The sequence below is a fragment of the Diorhabda carinulata genome, chromosome 3 (genome assembly GCF_026250575.1).
Source record: "Diorhabda carinulata isolate Delta chromosome 3, icDioCari1.1, whole genome shotgun sequence".
In the NCBI taxonomy this organism is placed as follows: Eukaryota; Metazoa; Arthropoda; class Insecta; order Coleoptera; family Chrysomelidae; genus Diorhabda; species Diorhabda carinulata.
The window spans coordinates 22,632,003-22,657,457 of record NC_079462.1 but is presented as its reverse complement, the minus strand read 5'-3'; the positions used below and the strand labels follow the sequence as shown (position 1 = coordinate 22,657,457).

The window sequence follows — 25,455 nt, the reverse complement described above, 5'->3', positions numbered from 1 at the left end:
TGAATAAGAGTTGGTGGCTTTTTTAGAGCAACTTTTAGCTGCATGCGGCTACATGACTATGCTTACCATAATCTATTCCGAATCGAAAAATTCGAGTTACTACAATGTAGATTCATGCATCTACTTTCAGTTCATAATCAAGCAGTTGACAATTACATCTTTTGCATATGCTTTTTTGATGAAAACACTTTGTTTATTTTTAAATAACAAACCTATATGTCTTATAATAAAAATTTATTTGTTCAAATCAAAAATATTTTCTCCCTCAGTGGCCGTATCCCCAATAGACGCTGTTACCTTAACTAAATTCTCAATGGGAATACATTTCCGAAGTTGGAAAGACTCGTCCTTGTTATTGTAGAACCATGAATAATAAATCATTCCTAATTTTTACTCTGACTAAGTTGATAAAATTCTTGGTTCGTTATGTTGTTAAACTAGAACGTGATTGCTACATGATACCAACAATTAAAACGTAAATATGTCAAGATTCAGTGATTGTGGTAGTGAGTTTAATAGATGGATATTAATAAAATTAAGATCTGCGAATGTAGAATTACCACACGAATTACATGTAAATGGTTTTATCTGTTTTAGAAAATGATAAAAGCATGTGCATTTTTTAGAATGAAAATAAATACAGAGAGAAAGCATAGGCGCACCTTCTTAATTTAACCTTTTCACAGCTAAACAAATATTGTCCTTCACTATAGGTTTAATGCTCGAGATGAGGTTACTCGTCTTCAAAACTAAATAGAATTCGCGAAATATATTTGCGAACGTAATTCACAGATTGAAAACCGAGCAAAAAATTTGCTGCGATGGTTATGCTGCGATAAAGCTGATCAAGTAAACCTTGGCTTGAGATTTTTATTGCATTTTGCGGTATATTCATAAATTATATTATGTCCAAGTATCTAATCTAAGAGTTGGAAGAATTTCAAACTAGAAGAAATGACAGTGCCCAAGAATATGAGCTGCTTTCAACAGACATTATCGGACACTAAAAATTTACAACATAACATGAAAATGTTACAGATACAGGAGGCTATATTTTGGATATAAACCAACTTAGATGTAATGCAATTTGAATCAAGCTCATGTAGCGAACATGGCAGATTCGACTGGTCAACCGACGAGTTTTTTTAAATGTATCAAAGATTTAACAAACAGACATGACATTGACAAAGCGGGAAGTGTTGTTCTGACTTTCTTTGAGCTGTACGTAAAGAAGGAACACATTTTTTATGTAGATAATTGGTATTGAAAACAATGCTTGTGGAACTGTTGAAATGACTCGTGAAACTCTCAAGTGGTGTTTACCTATCGGCTGTGCTAAAAACTTACTGGCTATAAAAAGACAAACACGAAGTGAATGTTATCCTCTAGTCATATGCCGGATGTGAAGTAAGTTGACAAAAATCGAAAAACCATGAAATTTAATGCATTTTTTAACGCAAAAAATGTAACGTATTGCACTATACTACTCCACACGAGAAATACTCGCAAACCCAAGGTAAATCGCGCACTGCAGAACCACCACTCTCAAACAACGCGCAGTGAAGGGCTAAAGATCCTCTTTTTTCCAAACATCAGCCAACGTGCTTTATAATAAAAATATAAAATAAAAGGACATGTTATCAAATGTACAATTTATTCTCTTTATGTTCTTCTCTATATTCTATGCTTGTTTTAATCTTCTTTCTTTTTCCATAATAGGTCTATCGCTTGTCTCTTGTTCGATATCATTCCTCATCCTGGCTCTAGATTGTCCCTCCACCTCTTTGCTTGTTGAGCTCTACTTTATGTTCCAATTGGAGATATATCACTAGCTATTTTTACCAGTCTATTGTCTGTGATTCGACTTATATGTTGGTTCCATTGTTTCTTACGCTGTGATACCCATTCGTTAATGATATCTACGTCAACTGATCGTCGCTTCTTTATAGGTCTAGTAGTATTTTTCCCGAGATCCTCTGAGAATTTTCATTTCTGTACTCTCCAAAAGTTGTTTTGTTTTTGATTGTTTTGATCTGATTTCCAACATTTTTAACGCTTCTCGGTTGGTAACTCCATGAAACACATTTATGCCTGTTTAAATTATTCAATCTTAAATATAATTCTATCCAATACATCCACTTTTCTGTGTTTTTCACTTTTATATGTCCATAGTGACTTTTTGATAGTGTTAATACACTTCTTCTGTAAGTAGAGATTTTTAACACTGGTACACAAATGAAATGCAATATTTAGATCTTTTGCATCCAAGAAATAGAACAAACCAAATTTATTAACGCCTTTTTAATGCGAGACATCTATTATATTTCCATACTTTGTTCACGCAGCTATAAATTCGATAAGTAACAGCTAGATGGCGTTCTTTATTACACACTGCTTTATTTTAGTTATGGAACTCCTTTTAACTATGCCCAATATACTGACGGTTATGTGGACTGTAGCTTAATTAGAATTGTAGTTTAAATGAAGCAAGACCTAACACTATTTGATTATAAGTAGCAGCATAGAAAAAATTTTTATAGGCACTACAAGGGTCAATTCACATCAATTTTTTCCACTACTCTGATGATGAGATCTGCTTCAGCAAATAATTCGTGAAAGTATAGATGCTTTTACGTTGTTCTACCGTAAGGCTAACTGAAAGGAATGACATAAAATTTAACCACTCGCTCTTTAGATTTTACTTACTTCAACCATTCTCAATTCAACTCTCACTTCAGGGCGACAGAGACGAATAATACGAAAATTATATTCTTCTTCTTTCATTCTCTCTTTCTACATTATCAGGTGTCCGACGACGATTTTGCTTCCCCTAGTACATAGTGACTCAATCATTTCTTGTCTACTGTTTCCATTTCATCTAGGGTTTTTTCTTTTATGTTCTATATATTTCGTATTAATTTTTATACCTTCTCGGAAGGACCTATTCATTTCTACATTTGTTTCGCTTTGTTTTCTCCGCTATCTTCTTAGATTTTCATATCAATTATGCTCATCTTCTTTTTGGATCTTTAATTTTTACTTGTATATGCTATTATTGATATTATTATAAGATTTTTTCCACTTGTCCAGGTATCTATGTTCCTTTATAGTTTTGCTTAGTGTGTGGTGCTTGCTTGTAGATTGATTCTCCCTATTTTATCTGCCTTCATCTACTCGGCCTGTTTTAATATATTGTATATGTCTCCCAACGTGGCATTTTATACAATTTGTATTTTTATCTTGTTGTGATCATCACATTAGTTTTATTCGTATTCTTAATTTTCATGTTTTGTCTTTCATTTGTTACGTTGTCTTTTCTAAAACTAAAATGAATTATGGTGGACTCAAATTTTTCTTTTTATTCAAATTCCTTCTAGTTTCATTCACGCAATTTGTATTTTTGCCTTCACGGTCTCATATGTGTTTCTGGTGCCCCATTTATTCTCCATATTTCTTTTCTTCTATTGTGTCGATAGCTGCTTGCAGATCCATAAATGTAGAAAACATCTCTTCTTATTATTGTTTATTTATATATTTATTAATTATTTAATCTAAAAGTTGCATGTACTGCTTGAAATTTAATTCTATACATTCACTTTATTGTTACCCCAGAATATTAGTAGATAGCTTATAGCCCATTTGTGATGTATCAGTGATTCCCAAAGTGCTCCAGGTGCACCTCCAGGGGTCCAAGGGAAGCTCTACAATAGGAGTGTACTTGAATTTCTATAGTTAGATCTGATTTTTTGGTGAGTTGGTAATATGGTGTAAATGTATCAACCAAAACTAGTGATAAGTATTTTCAAAGTGGTTTACGAGGAAAAAAGTTTGAGAACTTCTGGACTAGACTAACCCAATAATCCAATCTCTCTCAGACAGTTGTGACATTTGCTGTCAATCTTTTTATCTGTGTTCAGAACTTTCTATCATCAACTTTAAATATTTCTGTCCATTACTCACAAAATTTTCTATGATTCTTTTTGCCTCAACGTTTTTTTCAACTATTTTTTATTATAATTATTCTTATAAATACAAATATAATCATCCATTCTTGCAATCACTTAATTACAAAAACACCTGTATCTTTGAAATAGAGGCCAATTGGGGATACAAAAATCTACATCTTGCTGCTTTAACCTTGGCATTTGTGCTGAAGTAGTTCATTGTTCAGATCTTGTTGCTTTGTACATAGCAATAATGGTTTTATATTCATGTGCGTCTGAATAGGAATTGTTAAGAACGAGTTCGCGAAATGGGTCCTTAAGCCGGCTCTGTCCGGATACAAAGGAATTTTAAAATTCGGCGTCTTTCACATTTTTTATAAATGGCGGAAGCCCCTTTGATGTGTTAGAAATTTTTATTATATCGGGTGTTTTATTTACAGTATTTCTTTTAAATAATCTATATGAAAGTCTATTTATTCATTTCTTTTGTTTATTTTTATTCTAGAACTTTGTAGAATTTTATTTAAGTATATAAATGATTTGTGTGTTTACTTTTAAATAAATAGTCTTAGTAAAAAGAACGAATTAGTAAAAGTAATCGCAGAAATTATTAAAGTGATATTTATAAGTAAATTATTATAAGTTAAGTGTATTGTATAGTGTGTAAATAAATTAAGAACGTAAGAGACAATGTTTATTAATTCACTCCACGAATAGAAAGAGTGTAAATAAATACGAAAAACTTTACAGAATGTATCATTTAGAAGTCCTATTCTCTGTTAGCTACCGTATCCTATTTAAATCTCTAGTAACTGAAAATATTAGTAATATTATTAAAAATGAAATAATTCACTGTTTTCCTTTTTTTTTTTCAAATATATGTGACATCAATTTTTTGTGAAATAAATCAAAATTGTCAATTTCGTCAATTCATTACTATATGAATGAAAGGAGATTTCGAAGAATTTCATCAAGATAACATTTAATGCAAAATATAAATCGCCTCTAATGAGGAGGGCATTGAAAAGTATACAACCTTTGTAACTTTCTAGCTTTGCTTCTCATTTTTTGTTAGATATTAAGATTTCTTCCATTCTAAATGAAACTCAAAAAGATGTTTTTACGTTTTTACATATTTAATTGCAGGTGATTCTATATTAAAATGGGTTTCGCTACTGTCGAGTTTTATTGAATTGTGAAAACAAGGAACGGAATTACGTAATTCTCAGTTCTGATTATGCATCTTTAATAATGTGTGTTAATAAAACGACATGCTGGTATTTGATAACGGCTTCGCCTGTACTTTAATTAATATTTTGCTTAATATATTCTCATTCTCGAAACGGAAAACTGAGAAGCAGAAGAAATTCTATTATATACTAGAGAAAATATAATTTGTTGATTGTGCGCATCATTTTCTGGTATTAAAACATTCACAAAACAGCGAAAATAATTAGCTGTTTTTGTTAAAAGACATTGAATTCGTTTAACTTGGATCTTTCATCATAATTACCTAGAAAATTAAATTAATTTATCTTGTATCCGCTTTCAAGCTATTTTCCTTTATTATCTATTCAATTTTATAATGTTTTCCATATAATTTTAATTAGCCCGCGGTCTTTTGTTTTGGTAGTTCTTTTATGTTTTTGACCTATAGTTGCAACATTATTGCAGCTTAGATTATTAATTTCCTATGTTGCGGTAAACCGTACGGTTTTGAGGTTTTGTGATTTTAAATTATCATTTTTCATTTCGTTTTATTTCCTTCTTCTGTTGAATCTATTGAACTTTGCTAATTTTAATCACAAAATGTTAATTTCTTTTTACTTTACAATACAGCAGGTGGCCCACGTTCCGCTTACGATGTAAGCGGTGAACACCGGTTTTTCAAAAGGATCTCGAAAAACTGTTGCACAAATTTCTAGATTTATGAATAAAATCGTGATCTTGCAACATAATTCAATATTAATAGTGATATCTTAAACAAAAACCTACAGACGTATGATTCTACTAAACTGGAATGAAATGGTCTGGCCATCTCCTTAGCTTCCCCTTTACGTTTCAGTTTTCCTATCACTTTTTGCCTTTTACATACTGGTTGAACTGACAGTTCAACTCAAACGAAAATAAAATGACCGTGTAAAAGGCACTCAAGAAAGAATTATAAAATAGCCTGACAAGGGCTCGATAAAAAACTATATTTTCGGGAAATTTCACCATATGTCATATTCAAGAGGTTTCAAATAACGGGAATTTTTAGGATTACTAATTCATGAAAAACGAAATAATGAACATTCTAAGTGATTAGCTGACATAAGATAAGATGGATAACGCTTTAGCCGTGCTCTTCACGCTATAGATACTATATGTTACGTACTGTGTGTTCAGTCACTCACTGTTCTCAGTTTTACATGTGTGATTAGTGTTGTCTATAAGCTAAATGATACCGTCGATATTAACTCTTAGTCATTATCTGGATGACAGTAATCATCTCCAAGTCCTAAACGTTCTTTTACGTACAATATTATGATGAAGAATGAATCGAAAAACTGTTATCCAAACAGATCACAACTTTTTTTAAAACAGGTTTCTTTTGCAAAACTTCACCAATTAGAAGACTTATTTAACTATTTTGATATGTATCCAACTTATTTTGCTTGTTAGTGTCGTTGTCTTTTGATGGCTTTTTAACGTTTTCATTTTATTTTATTTCAGACATGTTACGAAATGGAGAGGTACCTCAAAGATGAACCAAAAATCAAATCTCTCAAGAAACTTCCTACAGACGTGGATAGATCTTGGTATGGCTACGATTACAACGATAACCATTTTGATGCATTTTCGTCAGCCAGTTCTCCCATGTCATGGGACGGAGCCCTCTCTTGTGCCATCTTGGTGAAACAGGAACCCATCGATGATGAGGTAAATATAGATCGTATTATAATATTACTTAGACGTTATAATTTGGATATTCCTTAAAGTAGTGTAACTGAAAATTGCTGTAACATAACATATCATTCCTTTATTTCTACTGTAGCCAGAGTCATATCCCAATTTAACGTTGGAAATAAAAAAAATTCCGTTTCAACTTGATTGATAGGCATATCCGTCACTAATAAAACAGCAAATTTTTGATTTCTTATAAAACATATTAAATTTGATTATAAGAGATGATTCCAAACTTTTTAATAATGCTAATTGTTTTCTTTACCTAGTTATTATTTTATTTTAAAGAACAATGTTTTAGCTCGTTCTCAAAGTAATATGTTCGCTTCACTTCCACATTTACCTTACTCGTGCATACTTCTATGAATTTTTCTGTCTTGTTGTCTGTATTTATAGTTACTATTGATTTGCCTTGATTACAAACATGCTATATGCTATACTTTTGCAAATTACTTCATAACTTTCAGTGGCTTCAAAGTGATTTATCTATGCTATTGGAATGAAAAACTGAATATATATACAAGGGCCACATTGTATATTTTGAGATGCTATGGAACTAGAGGAATTAAACCACTATCCTTAAGTAGTAAGCTCTGACTGCAGTTGAGTCACTGCTATTATAGACTACAAGGAAGAAGAAGAATATACACCATATGTTTTAAGTTTGAAGACGTCACGTTATTTAGTATTTGTTTGGCAGCCATCAATAGTGTTTTCAGCGAATTTGTAAACGTGGAAGTAATTGGTCATCGTTATTTGATATAATACTTTTATTTGAAAGGTCTTAGTGTAACCAATATAAAAGCTGATATAGATTCTATTCTGGGTGAGACTGCTCCTTCGTTATCAACATTAAAATTTGGAAAACAGAATTTAAATGAGGCTGAAGATTTAGACATGAGAAAGCTGTACGCAAGTTGGGTGTCGCGTTTGCTCACAATGGAACAAAAACAGCATCGTGAAGATTCTTCCATCAAGCGTTTGGCAATGTTTCATAAAAATAAAACCGATTTTTTACCACGTTTCATAACCATGGATAGAGCGTGGGTCCATCACTTCACACCCGAAATAAAAGAACAATCAAAATAGTGGAATAAAAAGGAAGAACCGGCTCCAAAGAAGGCAGAGTCCGTTTCATCTGCAGACAAGGTCATGGCATCGGTGTTTTGAGATGCACGTGGGATAATTTTCGATACGAGTGTATGAGTTGCGCGGGATTAGGGCGCGCGTTATCCTGTAGAAGAATCACACTTTGCGCTGAAATGCTTCTTCGTTTTGAGTAGTAAGTGGGTTTCTGGAGGTAAGAGTAGTATGCAGCATTTATGCAACGTTGTGTGCCCAGGAAGTCAACGTGCAGTACTCACGGATCTGGTTGTTTTCTCTTTTACTGGCGACCCTTCTTCTACCTACACTCTTTAGACCACAACTTGTTTTCGAGAGTGTAAAAGTGTACCCATGCTTCGTCATATTATCTGGTGTGACGCTGGTTCGCTGTCGCTCATACTCGACGTTTTCGCGACTCTCTTTAAGCGATTTGACATAGTTGAATACATCTACCCCCTACTCACTACCGAATTGTTTTCGTATATGATAAAGAATTTCTATGTTTTTAATGCCTGACGTTCAATCATGGTCGAAATACGCGCATAAAACGTGCGTTTCCGACGAAAACTATGCCATACTGTTGGTAAGGGATCCAGCTAATATAATCAAGTCACTACCCTCAAAATATACAGGCGCTCCATCTACAACGTTTTCCTCGATCATATCTGAACCGCCCTCGCTCATAAAATTTGCCATCGAATTATCAATTTATCAGGAGAATTCGTGTGCGCTATAATGTACTATGATTTAAAGATCGAGTTAAGTGAATAACAAAGTCTTGAACGGTTACAATGCGCATTTGGTAATGAAAGCCCTTCACAAGCTACTATGTTTGGCTAATATAGCGAATTTTAAAGAGGTCGGTGTTCGATTGGTAATGGAGCACGTGGTAAGCCATGTTCTTCAGTTACTATTGGAATCGATGGTAGAATAAAGCGTATAATGGAAAAAGATCTAAAATCCAGCTATCAAGCGATTCAGGTACTCTTCACGTAACAATGATTCCAATTTTATATAATCGTCTTCATAACAAAAAAATTGTACTTGTTGGGTGCCATGTAATTAACTATTTCCAAAAGGTAGAGCAAGTAAAATTTGGATAGGAAACGTTAGAAATGTTGAAGATGGTATTTTTTCTAAAATAGTAACAGCTAATGAAGCATTTCATTATATTTATATTTGCCGAGAAAACTGTGTGGGTATTGACAAAGATTCACCAACCCCAGCAAGTGCGATAAAGCAAATATCTGTCAAGAAAATTATGTACGTACTTTCCTTCCGAAGTAGGGGATTAGTGGTCTAGTGGTCGATGTTTCACGGCAAATGAGCATTCAACTTAAAACATAGTTAATATCAGTTCCCTTGAGGTTTTCTTGCATCTCAAAATATATAGTATCACCTATGTATCAGTGTTCAGTAAATTTTTTTAATTTTTCGTAGTAGCTCTTCCCCACAATACAAAAACGTGTTTTATTTTTCAGGAAGAAGATGATGACGATGAAGATAGTGATTTGCGATTACGTCTTTCTTCCCGAAATCCAACTACGCTGACACCTCCATCTTCCCCAGAATCTGGCCAAGGGGGCTTAAGTAACGAAAGCTCTAGTGCTAGTGACTTGGACGTCTGCGGAGTGCGGATTAGCAACCGGAACACGATCGTGCGAGTGCGCGCATCGGGTCTCACTCGGTATATTTCGGTAGTGCCGTCAAGACCACCGGTTAATAGTAGTAATAATAATAATAATAGTAATAGTGTTAATAGTATATCGACGTCTTCTCATCATCAGCCGCAAAAGCACCATTCCCGTTTGGACCATTCGCCAGATAGTAAAAGGCGAATACATAAGTGCCAATTTCTCGGTTGCAAGAAGGTTTATACGAAGAGCTCGCATTTAAAGGCCCATCAGAGAACACATACAGGTAACAACATCCATTTTTCTATCTAGAATTCCCAAAAGAAATTTCTTAACTAATTTACTATGCGTAAACAATCAACTACTGATTTCATGCTAAAGCTTTAGTAAGCATAACCAAAAAGGCAACTATGAAAAAACCATACCGCTGGTATCTTATTGAGGAATTTGTCTGTCTGTACCCGTTCGAAAACTAAATTGTCTATGTGAGGAAAATAAACTACATTTCGGAATATGTACCCCGTCAAGCATTATAATGCATTTCTCTAGAAAGCGAGACAACTTTTATATCTATTACAGATTGTTTTGATGCTTTCAAATAATTTTTAATGCTATTTATTTGTATTCGCCTGTAGATTAGAAAATTTCTAGTTTATCCAGATTTATAAGTTATTTTTAAACGCGGAACAATAAATCAATCAAATTGCCAAATTCCAGAGGTTTATATTTATTTGTTCGATAGTACATATCGACCGCGTAGATCATTAGCGTCTTTAAGGTTTACAAAAAATATTTTATGCATAAATTAATTCAAATCCATATGGGTCTTAGAACATCTATCAATTTTAAAAACTTTTTTAAAACATGCACATGAAGATCCTAGAGGCTCTGATAGTTCGCCAGGCGAAAGTTGCGCCTGTTGTCGTTTCGGTTTTAATTGCGGCCAGTGAGTGAGTTAGTGTTTCACAGAAAGTACTTCATTGCAGTAGATCCATTTTGGTTAACAGTACTTGATCTCGTCAATTTTCAGGTAACACAGACCAGACATTTTTACTTCATTTAATTTAGTTGTCGCACTCTCCACTAGTTTCGACGCACTTTTTATTTTGGATTTTATAGTGGATTTTATATCCGCACCCATTAATAATGTAACAGTTTCCGTTATGTCGCTTTCTGCGGCTTCTTTGGTGCATTTGAGAAAACGGGCATGCGCAAACTAGCTGTTTTAATACCCGCCACAATATTTTAACTTCTTTTACAATGTGCTCGTGATTGTCTTGAAGATTAGACAACTCGTGACGAAGATTATGTAACTCGGGATTTTAAGTATGGAATCAAAAACAAAAATAAAATCTAGTTTTACAGTGTATTCCAGTGAAAAATATTTTTGCTAACCCAACCTAAATGAATAAATCCATCACGAGTTGTTTATCTGTAGACTACCCGTTTATCTGTTTGCGCATCCTTATCTCAACGGATTAAATATCGACACGAGTTTTAGCGCACCCGAATCAATATCAATACCTTCCTAAAGGTTCCATTATTCTAATAGATAATCCATACCATTAAATGTTTTTAAAGAATAGTTAGAAAAAAACTATATGATTGGCTTGAACTGGCCGATTTAACCAAACCAGCTTCATAAAAACTTTGAACCCCCTTTAAGATTAAAAAGATATTTACTCCGCAATTGCTTTTAATCCTCTACAAGGCTCAGATTCGTCCATCTTTGGAAAATTGTTCGCACATTTGGGGCACGGCTATCAAACATACCTGAAGATGCTCGATTCAACACAGGAGAGATCAGTTCGACTTATAGGCGATCCAGAGTTAACCAGAAACTTGGAGAGCTTAAAGCATAGAAGAAAGGTTGCCGACCCGAATTCGTTTTACCGATATTACCACGGCAAATGTTCATCCGAGGTCTCTAACATAATCCCGCCTGAAGCAGTTTTTACAAGATCTAATCGACCGGCAGACGTGGCTCATGAACACCGAGTTCGCATGCAGACGCCCAGAACCTCATTTTTTTGCAAAATTGCGAGCCTGTGAATTGAGCATCCAAGGCACGTCTTTCACGAGCACTACAACCTACAAAAGTTCAAGATCAATATCCATATGGCAAGCACCACTTCAATTACCCTTTTTACATAAAAAAAACATTGAATTATGCAGAATAATACATTAAATTTCATGATTATTTTTCATGTAATATCCTCTATACCTAAATGCCATAATTTCGGAGTTATTGCTACATTTTCAGTATCTCAATCAAAGTTACAATAAATATTGTACATTTAGATGGCTTCGATTGAATGAATTCGTTTAATTTGAATATTCTTTTATAATTTATGTGCTGATACAAATCTCATAACAATCACTAGTGTCAGTAAGTTAGTAAAAAGTTCAACGAAAGTGGTGAAGTAAAATATTTTCCCAAATCATGGTGCAGTTTCGTTTTATGAACGATGTTTTTAAGTGACCCCACAGGAAATAGTCTAAAGGATTTATGTCGGGTGATCGCGGGGCTATTCGATAAAACCACTCCTTCCAGTCCATCTTCTTCTTCATCCTGCTGTGTATAGGCATCATTGCCTGTTTTTCTTCACATCATTGCCTCTGCTCAGTCACCTGGGAGGTTGTCACTCCATCTTTTCCTAGGTCTTCCAAGGCTTCTTTGTCCTGCTGGTGATTTGTCCCTTGATATTTTCACAATTCGTTCTTCCGTCATGCGGTCAATGTGCTCAATCCATTTTATCTTTCTATCCAGTACCTAGTCAATTGATGTTATCTATCCCGCATGTTCGTCTTATGTTTTCACTCCTTTCTCTATCCATTAGTGTTCTTCCCGCTATTCTTCGAACTATTTTCATTTCTGTAGTCTCCAATATCTGTTTCGTTTTAGAGGTGTCGGGTCTCTGCTGCATAGGATAATATAGGTCTGATTGCGGTCTTGTAAATGCGGGCTTTTGCTTCAGTTCGAATGTATTTATTTCACCAGATTGTGTCATTTAGGTATGCCGCTGCTCTTGAGGCTCTTGTAACTTGGTTTCTTACTTCCGTCTCCACGTCCCCGTGTCCAGATATTTCGATTCCCAGATATTTAAATTTCATTTCCATCTTCTAGGAAACAAATTATTTAGGTATTGCCTGACCCCCCACCATCTTGTTGTAGCCAAATATTGTCGTTTTGGATATTATTATTGTTCGAAAATTTCTAATAATGAAGATTTTTTTAAATGTAATTAAAAATACTTACTTGGATTTGGAAATATCCGAGCCAACTCATGTATAATACTATTTTCCAATAAATATAAAGACGCCGAACCATTTAAGTTACTCTCAATGAAAAAGGGAGCAATTATTTTGTCGCCCATTATTCCAGCCCATACATTCAGTTTTTCGAGATATTGGGTGTGGGATTCCCACATCCAATGAGGATTATGCCGATTTACGTTTCCATTTATACAAAAACGCATCGCAAAACATAACATTACTTAAAAAATTTAGATCATTTTGATTGTAACATTTTCCCATCATTAGGTCTGCAAACTCTTCACGTCTATCAAAATCGTCATCTGACAACTCTGGAACCAACGTTACTTTGTATGGATGAAATTTATTATCACTTAAATTTTTTATTATGGATAATTGCGAAATATCAAGTTCCCTGGTTATTTGTCTAGTACTCAAATGTGGATTGTTCTAACAGGATACAAATAACTAAAAATTTGTTTTCAGTTGATGCAGTTTTTCTGCGCCCTGATTTGGTTAAATCTTTACTGAACCAGTTGCGTTAATTTTTTTTACTTATTTACTAACAGTAGATCTCGTTATGGGATTTCGGTTAGGATATACATGATTAAAGATATTACGTTTCTTGTTGAGTTCTACGCCTATCACCATATCCTAATATTATTAAAATATCAATTCGTTACTCTTGAGATAAACGATCCATTGTAACTAGCCAACTAAATGTATCATTTTAACTTCGGCGGAGATAACGGAAATGTAGCTATAACTCCGAAATTACGGCATTTAGGTATAGCGAAGATTAGATGAAAAATAATAAGAAATTCAAAAAGCAAAAAATATACAGGATGATCCATTTAAAATAACAAAGTTAATTATTTTTCCGAAAAAAGCAAAGATCTGTGAATACCACCTTATCACAAGACTCTTGTAAACAATAATTTATCAAAATCTTACTAGCCATTTCCGAGATCATTGGGGCGTTACATACATAAAACTCACTCTGTATAAATATTATCCAACTAATATGGGCGCAAATGAAAGGATATATATTTGTAATCAAATGACGTCAAACTATTGTTTCAACGAGCCGTATGTTACATGAAAAGGGACAACTGACAGAAATGCAACGAACATATCATCAAAGAAGAATAGTTTATGTAGAATATTGGCAATATTTGTGATTAACTAATTGTTAACGTCATCAATTGCTCTTCCTCCGAGTATGATGCGAATTAACACTTTCACTATATCAAGATCATACAACGTAAGCTCCTATTTGTTTTTTTCTTGCATATTGTCAATACTAATAAGAGAAAATTCATTAAAACAATTATTCCATACTTAACCGACGTTATTGATGACTGTTATATAAAAAATAATAAATTGTAAGCTTTTGACAATAGGAAAGAACCTAAACTCATAACAATCCTAATAATAATATTTTCATATTTCTTGGATGGTTCATTTTAGATCGGTTTTGCAAGACACACATAAATTAACTACTTTAACGCTTTATAAATTAATTATGATGCAATTTAAAAATTATACGCTAATCTTAATGCGAAATCTCTAACATTTCCAATATAAATTCAATAAAAAATGAAGAGTGTCCACTTAAAAAAGCATAAAATAGTTCCCGTCTAATTCTAGTGCATTTGTCTGCTGTTATTCATTAAAAGACCCGTATCTGATATAAAAACTCCCAAGTGGAATTACATTGTTAACTGTGTGAAAGATCACAATGAGTAAAACCAGTTCAGTGTCGGTTATTGTCAATAGCTCGTTGAAAAAAATTGACTCACGTCATTATATCATCCACTATTGACTTATGCTATCTCGCCCACATGGATTAAACAACATCCGAGAGCATAACGTAGAAATTATATAAATTAAAGAATTTAGAAGGCGAGAATGAAATCATCGAAATTCTGGTGTCGTCGTAAAATGTCAAAATAGTTGACCTTAAAATAACAAAACTTGTAAATTATTTTTTTTTATTTTCTAATGTAACTACTAATTAATTTAATGAGACATGATGTTCTTAGCTGTTTTATTGCATTTTATAGGCATAAGTAATAAAATTTTCAATAATTTCATTAACAATTTGTGATTTATGTTTTCCTCATAATTTATAACGAAAAACTTTGCTAGGGGTTGCATCAATTCAATCAAAGAATAAAAAAATACAATTTCATTAGACAAAATTCAAAATAGTTTACAAAGTACGTGAACAGATCTTTTCTGGGAGGTTAGTTTTCCACTTTAGATCTCGCTCAAAGCAAATAACAGAACGCGGATGCATGTTATCTTGGTGCTTGAAGATATTATGTGTTCCGGTGCTTCACCCTCCACAAAATCTGCAATTGCCTGTGTTCTGCAGATTGGTTCTTCTTAGGACGGTATATTTATTAGACCTTTCACCGTCATAATTTGCGAAAAACAGTCTCAAGTGTCTAAGACCAGATATAGACACCCATTAGATTGTTTTTGGGGTTACTATTTTCTTCAAATCTGCTTTGAGGTGGGTTCTCCATAGAAAACAGGATAGTACATGTCCTATGAAGGGAGTCCTCTTTTTCACCAGATTATTTGTGTTTTCGTTTCCGTATATACCTCCGCGTGTTGATACCTATATTAAAAAATGTGTATTTTTGTACATTTCATATTATACTTCTACTTCACTCTTATGAACGTAATAACTTTTATAGCTGCTCAATTGACGAAGAAAATTACTATATTTCTTTTCGGCAGCTACTGTCTCAATTGAATTTCAATCGCTAGAGCTTCCGCTTGGTTCCCATTGATTCGGAGTATTTGGTTCTTATCCTTTAAATCCATATCTCTATTCCTATTGCGGTTTGAGAGGTATCTGTGTGTCAAGTTAAGATATGATTTCAGATTGAGTGAAATAATTTATCTTTCAAACTATCTTCGTTGGCGCGTTGGTATGTCTTTGGTATTTTTTTTTACCGCAATGTGCGTTGGAATTAGGTCTAGTTACTCAGTGATAATTAAATGATATCTTTGGAAATATCCTTATTGAGAGAACTTCGATGCTTCACGGAGGACAAGAGATTCACTTTTCAGCAGTAATTCATGATGTTTCTACAATAGAAATTACCTCCTCGTTGGAAGAAAATTTACGACCTTTTAAACTTTTTTGCAGTTGAGGAAAGAGATGATAGTCTAACGGAGCCAAAATTGGTGAATAAGGAGGGTAATTCAAAGCCTAAATCACGAATTTGTTGCATGACAACATGAGATTTGTGTGCAGGAGCGTTGTCCTACAAAAACAAAACACCTTTGTATAGCTTTCCGCGACTTTTCTCTTTAATTTTTTTCCCGTAGAGTGGTCAGTAATGTCGAATAGTAATCTCCAGTTATTTTTTTACCCTTATTCAATAAATCAATCATGATTACTCCGTGGCAATCCCAAAAAACTGAAGCAAGAACTTTTCCAGCATATTTTTGGACACGAAACTTCTTAGGTTTTGGAGAACCAGAGTGTCGCCATTCCATCGATTGTTGCTTTGTTTCTGGATCATAAAAATCTACCCAAGTCTCATCCATAGTAACAATTTGGTTTAAAAAGTCTACATCGTTTTCAAATCGAGCACAGATCGAACACGATGCTTCTACCCTTGCACGCTTTTGGTCAACATTCAAACATTTGGGTATCCATTTTGCAGCAATTTTTCACGGTTGCATACTAAGGTCATTAATCATTAAGGGTATTAACCATTTCTTCGTAAATCTGCTTACCTCTTAACCCTTTTAAGTACAGGTACTTGATTATGACTCAATACTTAATTTATTGCGTAACTCTGGTTTAGTTTTTTGACGTCAAACTTTACACTGACACTTCTAATAAGTTACTGTTCGTTGCTATGGTAACACAAGATTTTGTTGGAACTGGTCTAGGCTAACTAGATATCAATATATCCTCATAGAGCTGAAACTGAATTGTATAATAAACTTCGACACTCTACAATGAATGTATATCTGAATTTGGTCTTCTGTACTTGTACAATGTATCTTATGACCATTTAATCATTTCTATTCTAACATAAGTTTGATGTTATATAGTTTTTCAAATAACAATTTATTTCTTCTTTCTTTGCATAAATATGAATCTCTATTTTCGACAACGATCAATAATTTATCTAGATTATTCAGTACGTGCTACGATCGATATTTATGACTAGATTTCCTTTCATCATTAAACGTTTATTAGTTTCCATTACAACGTAATGCCGGTTTTTAAGGAAAACTAAATGTTTACCTCCCTCTAAGTGGCTCAGCCGCACCGCATATAAATCCCTTTCTACCTTCTGTGCATAATATACCAAGATTAGAAAATGAATGTGCATCCATCTGAGGTAGTAGACCCGTCCAGGAACTCATATTTCATATAATTTATGACAAAATAAAACGACCCCAAGCATTGTGAACTAATTTTGAAATAACTAAATTTTAGTTCATACAACAAAACTTGCGAAGTTTTTCTATGAGTATCGCTAACTTGTGAACATTTTTTATATCACACAGGTTTATGAATACTTTATATTGTTAACTATTTCTATAATTTGGAACCTTGTGCTCTAGAAGGTCTACCTTAATGCTCCGCGAATCTATTTTATATAATTAGTCAGCGGGTAAATTTGTCTTTTGGAAAAAAATATGTAGTGAAATCAGAAAAATAGTCCACCATTGTTTTCATCGACTTCTCATATATTTAAACTGCGATTTTCAGGAGCATATGTTCATAGCAAGAAAGAAGAAGTCAAAATTTCCCTGATATCTCGACTGCTAACCCAAATAAAAAGCCCCCCTTACTAAATTCTATTTGATTGAAAAATTTTATGAAAATTGGAGTGACTTAACAAAATGGAGCACTGAAAACAAGGTGAATAATAAATTTTGAGACCAAATTCGGCTGTCGCTATCAACAACTTTCTTATAAAAACCCTCCACTCAACTCTTCCCATTTTCAATTTTGGAAAAAGTGACACGAATAAAAAAATTGAGGAGCCACACTCCCAGGAGCCAAAAACTAAATTAATCGAGTAGCTGTGTGATAGAACATGTGTTACACTAAGCTCCTCTTGAAATTTGGTGCCTGGAATCATAGTTATTGTCATTCGAAAATCTGAATGCTCAAACTTAGGCATTTTGTCATTGGTTTTAGAAGATTAAATCCATGCCATGTCGACTCTCTTTCTAAACCACCAAAAAAGTTAAAAAAGATAAAAACAAGACACTTCAAAGATGTTTTGTTTGTCTTTCAAAAGTTTAACAACAAAATCAGTCGACAAAGTAAATTCAGCATGACATATCCTTTTATTTCCGCGTCTCAACGGTTGCCTATTTATTTTAGACACCTCCTCGTAAAGTACGACTTTTGAAAACCTAATTACAATTCAGTAATGACATAATTTATAATCAAACTTTTATGACTGGCCTGGTAAATTTATGACGAGGTTATAAGAATAAAAAGATCAACGTAACTGATAGTGCCACGTTTTTCTGATCCTTATATGATAATATCATCGCAAATTGCTTCCATAGTGTTAAACAGTGGAGTACACTCAGGGTTTAACTAGTTATACAACTTTCAAGGCGGCGGCTCTTGAAATACTATACCGAAATGCACCTTGTAATCCCTAAGGCAACGTTTAGTGCATGTGATGTAGACAAGCGGGCTCATGAGGGATTAAAAAGTACTTAAATTGTGTGCTATTCGTAGCTCAGTTATTATGATTCTAAATTCATACTTCAGTCGACAGTCTATCGTTTTTCCCGGTTCTCTACTTTACGGGTGTTTAAAAAAAGGTGATACCGTCTCTAGGATAGAAAGAAAACTGAAAAATATTTGGGAATTCCTCAGTAAAACAAGATAAAGGGCGTTGAAGAAAAAAAATTATACATATATACAATATGTTTTGGAAGCTGATACATCCAATGAATTTATTTTTATGTCTGACTCTCATAGAAGGCACACGGTTCTTACCAAGTAGTATTGAACATAAGTTTTTCAATATTTGATTTATTAAGCAATATTTCAAGTGATCTTAAACATCATTTAATTTTACACCAAAAAGGCACTCTTGATAAAACTCAATACTGTGTACCGTTTCCGGAATATTTTGATTTGAAAATTATGAAGTAATAACCGATGCTGGTATGAAGTAATGATAAATGTATTAATTTAACAACAAATCACAAAATGAAAATTTGAAAGAAAGACTAATAACATAAAATTTTTTGTAAAGAATCCATTAATCTTCTAAACGGTTGGAAATCAACTATGAGGTCATTAAAGTGACGTTGAATTCTTCAATTTTTGAGGTGAATTTACCTCTGTAGCATAAACTTTTTTTTTAAGATACGACCAAACTGTATAATGCAAGGGATTAAAATCGCATGACAGAGAATGATAATAAATCGGAGCTTCTGCACCTCTACCAATCCATCAATTTGAAAAATGGGTACTCAACCAAATTATCATACCTTCTATCAAAGCGCGGTGGAGCTCCATCGTGCGCATAAAAAATAGAAATTTTCGTTCGTTTAGCGTTATATCTTCTGATATGGCGAATAAGTGATTGCTTAAACATCCAGGTACATATCACCATTTAAATTTCCAGGTAGAATGTGAAAACCTATTAATTTGTTAACCAAAGAAATTGCCAAACGTTAACTTTAATGAGCTTTGGTAATAGATACATTAAAAATTTGGATAGAAGGCTATCCTCTCTTGTAATATTTGACAAAAATCCACTCTAACCAGTAGATCATCTGGCAAGAGCTCTTGGCCTTGTCTGTCATGATAAGGATGTAGCTATTTCTCCTTAAATATCCTCCAAATACTTGGAATGGAATAATATTGTTAATGTTAATGCCAAAGTTTTGTTGTCGATATTTTTTTAAGGCAGATAGTAAATTAGCGATATAAAATGTGCGCCGGAACAGAGCCATCAGCGTTCGGAGCACGGTGATCGAGGCTTCTCGCCACTCGCTGCAGCGTTGGGGAAGCGCTTAATTGTTAATCGCGATAAGTGCCAAACGCAGGACTTGTACTAATATCGAAGTATACTAATTTGTAGAGTAAGGTTCAAAGGACAAGTACGATTTTTCAATTTTAAAAAGTGTTGGTTTAAAGTTATTAACATCGAAAGTAAAAATCGTCGATTTTTCGACAAAACGTACTAGTTTTCGCAAAAACTTCGAGCATATTTGGATTCAGCGGCTCAACATACATAAGAATTACAAATATTTTATCCTCGGCCCTATGATTGCACACGGCAGCATTGACCGCTCCCGGACTAATTAACTTCCATTAAAAACAAAAATAGACTGATGTAAGTTGATAGTTACTCACTAAGGAAATAATCATCTCAATGTTAATAATTGAGATATTAAATTATTATTTTATGTGATAAAATTCTAAGAATAACAATTTTTGTTGGCATTTCAAATTCATAATAATAATATTCGACCTATTTCTAAAAATATATGTTTCGATTGAAAATCATATTTTTGTTCTAATTCTTCTTGGGCTATTTTCTCTCCATATTATTTCTTTTGATTTGTTTCCTTTCATTTCTATTCTACTCCCCTAAAAACCTTTTTTTTTAAATCATCGTATGGTCCTATTAGCTTTTTGTCAACGTTTAGCTATAAAATACAGGCCTAGAAACAAATATTAGTAACATATCGGAATATATGTTTGTTATACAATATCTTATCTACAGAAGATAAATATAATTGTTTACAAGAGAATAATAATAATTTACATATTGCCAATTTGATAACAGTCAGTGGCGTGTAGGCGATTATACCAAACAATGTTTATGAATATCGAATATAGAATGAGAATTTGAGCAATGGTTCGACGATTTTTATTTGGTCATACAAACTTTATCACTCTTTTTCAAAGCTTTATCTTTCTTCTTTATTGACATTAATAGTGTTGTGTATAATAACTTATTTGCCTTCATATTAACTTCATTTTTAAAGCACCAAGATCCTTCATTTCTATATTTTTATTTCATGTTTCACTCAGATTAGGTGTTCTTCATACTCATTTTTACTTGTTTCTGTTTCTAACTCATTATCATCAGGGATTTGTTGTTATTCTTCGGAAATATCTACAACAACACGTTGAGCCCCGGTGCGGTTCATAGGCCCGCAATTGAACTCTCCCCACAGCTCAGAGCGGTCCTATGAACCGCACAACGTATTTTAGTCCAAACCTATCTACTTAAAACAACGTTTTAAGTTTAATTAGACCGGCCTGGGTCCTTGAAACTTTATCCTACACTTGGTCCAGTTGGTTTTTTCATGATTTTCAACTTAATTGTAAAACAAAAAATCTTAATTTTCACATTGTACATTTTTGTTCACTTTACATAAAAGTATAAATCATCGTTCAAAGAATAAAAAAGCAAACAAAACTTTGATTTTCCATTCGGCAAGAAGGGTGTACCTTCAAAAAAATATAATGAAAAGATTTATTTCGAATAAAAAGTACAAAAATGATGTTTTCTGTGTACGGTTCATAAGACCTCTCTGGACCTTGGAGGAAGTTTTAGCGCTAAACTTTACCTCAGGCCCAGAGGGAGCCACATAAAGAACATCATTTTCTCGTAATTTTTCTTTCAAATATATTTTTCTTTCATTTTTCCTTGGATCCACACCCCATATGGAGTGTAAAAACCCAAAAAAAATTTTGGGCCCAGGGGAAAGTTTATCAATTTTGGTTACGGTCCAACGTGTTAAATTTGATTCGTCACAGATGTTGTTTTCAGGTATAGCTTTACAAAAATTTGTTTGGAAATGGATTGTGGAGCAAAAATAAGTGAATATTGATACATTCTTATCTCATTTTATTCTGTTTAATTTTTAACAAAATATTATTCACTCAACCACGTTTCGTCCAGTTAAATATATGTTGGTCTTCTTTTCTGAGTTTTCCCATCTCCCTTAAATATTGCCTCATCAAAAAAATAATGTCATCTCTTTATACGAGTCTAACCTATCCTAACCAAAAGTCTAATTCATGTAAGTTCTCCACAATTTGCCACTTCTAATAAAATTTTGACGTTTTCTACTGCTATTGTGAATAATTTCATACTTTCATGGTTCAAAAGTCCATAAACAGTTCCTTCTTCATCTACAATAATTTTTATCATACTTACGAGTATATTAGCTTAGTATGTATGTATGTAGATTTTTGAACAGTTAAAAATGGCGGATTTCATAAATTCGTGCCATAATCTGAATGATCAGTATATGCGATTTGCAAGACTGTTTAGAATAACCACTGTTTCTATCCAAGGAATATAGAAGGCGCGCAATTTACCCACTTCTTGGATAAGTTACCGACTTTAAAGGAAAAACTAGCAAGTGATTTTCCCAACACTGGGTGTGTTAGGAAAATTCTACTTATATTAGTATGAATTACGTCAGATGTGACATCACATGCTAAAATTCCAAATCCATAAGGCGAAATTAACACGTGATTAAAAAACTTCATATATATTTATTAGTAATTTAGCACTCTTGATATGAGATTTTCTCACGAGCAACAACGGTTTACATCTAGAGAGGTGTTGTAATGCAAGTGAGACTCTAATTTACTTTGTTTAATGAATTATGACGATGCTTTATGGATGGAAGAAAACGACGTAGACCCTAAAGATGTTCCTGATGTTGAAATTCAGAACGAAAACGAAGTGCCTGATTAACCAGTCATAGCTAATATAAAGGAGTTGGTCCAAAATTAATGGACACAAGATAATTAGGTTTTGTATCTTTAATTAATATAATTAGTCATTATTGCTTCCTCATTAATAGTTTGCTTGCTCCGATATCTAAAATATTTGAATTCATGTTGGTTTTATCAAAGATTATAAAATAAAAGTAATAAAAAAATAAAATGTAACAATCCCTGTAAGGACGGAGGAAGGGTTTAAAATATCCTAAAATTTGTGTGACGTTATTTATTGGTGGCCCCACTATCAATATAAAATATTTACAGCAATGGACATCAAGCATCCCACGCTTGAAGCTTGAAACGATACATTCTATTAATCAGTTTACTCTTATTTGAGGGATTATTAAAATATTATATAACTATTTAAATGTTATAATTAGACATCCAATTGATTAGCATCGCTCTTTTATGGTCTAAATTACAAAACTAACTAATACCATCTAATAGTTCATCTTCAGTCTCTGAAGACGATAACTTGGTTATCGAAAATAGTGTAATTGTGAGTGTTGGAGTAGTGGTGGTGTAAACAGTATATTCAGTATGAATATCGCCAACATTTCCAGAAATTCCAATTTAGTTAACTGAGACTATACGAAAATAAATGTAAATCCTAACTGAAATTAATCTGCATATAGTTTCTGCCGAGAACAAATTTTGGGACCTTTTTTTTGTTGATTTAAATGACTACAAATATCTTAGTATTCTGTAACAAATTATACATTCCATTATATAAATTCTCCGTCACTGATTTATCATGTTATATTGAGGTTTATTTACCTCCTGTGTCATAAAAATTCATTTTCAAATGAACTATCATTAGGTTAACAACTTAACAACAAATTAAAACTACGTATCAACGTAAGATTACATTTACTATCTACAAAACCACCATGTTAATATCATAATTAATATTATAAATAGTACAAAAGTAAATTTTAAATTGTCCTGTATTCCTCCCGAGTGTACACCAATGTCCAAATAATTGGATTAGCGTAAGCTATATCTGTAAGCGTTGGCCCACCTGCTCTCATGCCAAGTTAGATAATATATACATAAATATCGAGATAAATAAAATTAAGTCTTGCCGTGACATTGACCTCTAAAAATAACTAGTTCTGTATGAAATATAATCTCGATCGACACTTGCTTTCGTTTCCTAGGTCAAACGGTTAGGTCAGGAATTTAAATAGTCACAGTTTGTTTTTTTATTTGCTATGTTATTGATATTATCAACAATATTATTCATTTGAATATTCAAATTTTTTTATATGTTGATTTGCAGTCTTACTAGTACTAAAACCTATCAATATTGAGAATATGATTATTTTGATTGACCATTTTTTTATATATTTTTCTCATTTTTCACTTTTTGATTACTGGTTTTTAATCACAACGATCCTATGCATTGATCGCTAATAATTAACAATTAGAGCTCTTCAGATAAGATGAAAAAAAAGAGGTTCACTCAAGCACTTCTATCTAAGAAGATCCCTACAACTAGTATACTGCAAATCTTCATACAACTTCAGAACATTATTTGAGAAATCCATTTATCATATGTAAATCTGCAGAAGGCATATGACAGTGTACGTGTGCGAGAACGCTAGAATAAACAAACATCAAAAATGGGCTAATTCCAAAGAACAAACTGGGATTTATCTAATGTGTTTTCTGCCAAATGTCTCAAACAAGGGTATATCTTCTCGCCGTTAGAGACGATCAAATAGTAATGTCACAGAAAATTCATAGAAGAGTACAAGAAATGGAAACGTAAAAAATCTGAATGTATGTGCATCGGAGCAACAGCACAAGACATCGGCCTGGAGGACGGAATGAAAATAACCCAAAACGGAATATTTGACAAAGCAATCAAAGATATCTATAATGAAAGGAATATTTTGGGACCAAACAATATCAAAAACCAACAAACAACGATTCTTAAAAGCATTGCAACATATGGTTGATATCAAAGTGTGGCAGATCCAAGAATCTACGGAAAAAGAGCAGCTGACAAATCCAAATGGGACATGTCAGAATAAGGGAGATAATGGGAGTCACACGTCAAATTCTCTATCGTTACTTTCAGTCAAACTTGAATTGTAAATACTTCCCATTTCCACTTGGAGGGTAATGAGGTAGAATTGAGGCCTCGTAAATTTGCTCATTCTTGTTTTGAAAAATACGGAGCTATGACGTTCTTCTATATTATTCTTCAGGTATTTCCAATCAGAGCCTTTTCACCAAAGATTGCTGCTAATTAGATGTGGTTTTCCTCATCCTTATAGACCGGACATTTTCGATGGTTAGTTTTGTTATGTTGTTTCAAACTTTCGAAATTATCTACGTCGTATGCAGTGAATAGATTTTGGGAGGGCTGCGATCTTCCATATAGAAACCAACGACAAATTCATTGATTATTTCTATATTATTAAATTTGATTAGAATCTAACCATTGCTTTTTGATCTAGTACTTGCAATTTAACGCCTGCTACGTAGCATAGTTGCATCTGTTAATAAAACCCACATTTCAATACCTAAAACGTTACCTAATTGTGAAATATTGTAAAAAAACAAACCAATTTCTTACTAGTACGCTAGTGATTTCTGAAATCACCGCTAGATCTGTCCGTTGCACAATACCTTTATATATTCAAAACCGCCTCAGACTGACTAAAACGGAATAGATCTCTACTTTCGAGACAGTTCTTGTGGTTTGAAACGGCACTACCAATAAGAAGATAGGAAACACAAGCAAAAGACAGACGTTTCCCGATTTTCCGTGGTTTTCCATTGT

General features: G+C 33.2%; 1 protein-coding gene across 1 annotated transcript in view; it reads left to right on the top strand.

Moving 5' to 3' along the window:
- The window catches only part of LOC130891651 (Krueppel-like factor 7), a 506,531-nt gene that overhangs the window by 371,131 nt on the left and 109,945 nt on the right, over positions 1–25,455 (top strand). The window contains exons 2-3 of the mRNA XM_057796504.1: positions 6,660–6,866; positions 9,476–9,914. Of these exons, the coding sequence (XP_057652487.1) occupies positions 6,660–6,866; positions 9,476–9,914 (646 nt within the window). The remainder of the gene's footprint in view (positions 1–6,659; positions 6,867–9,475; positions 9,915–25,455) is intronic.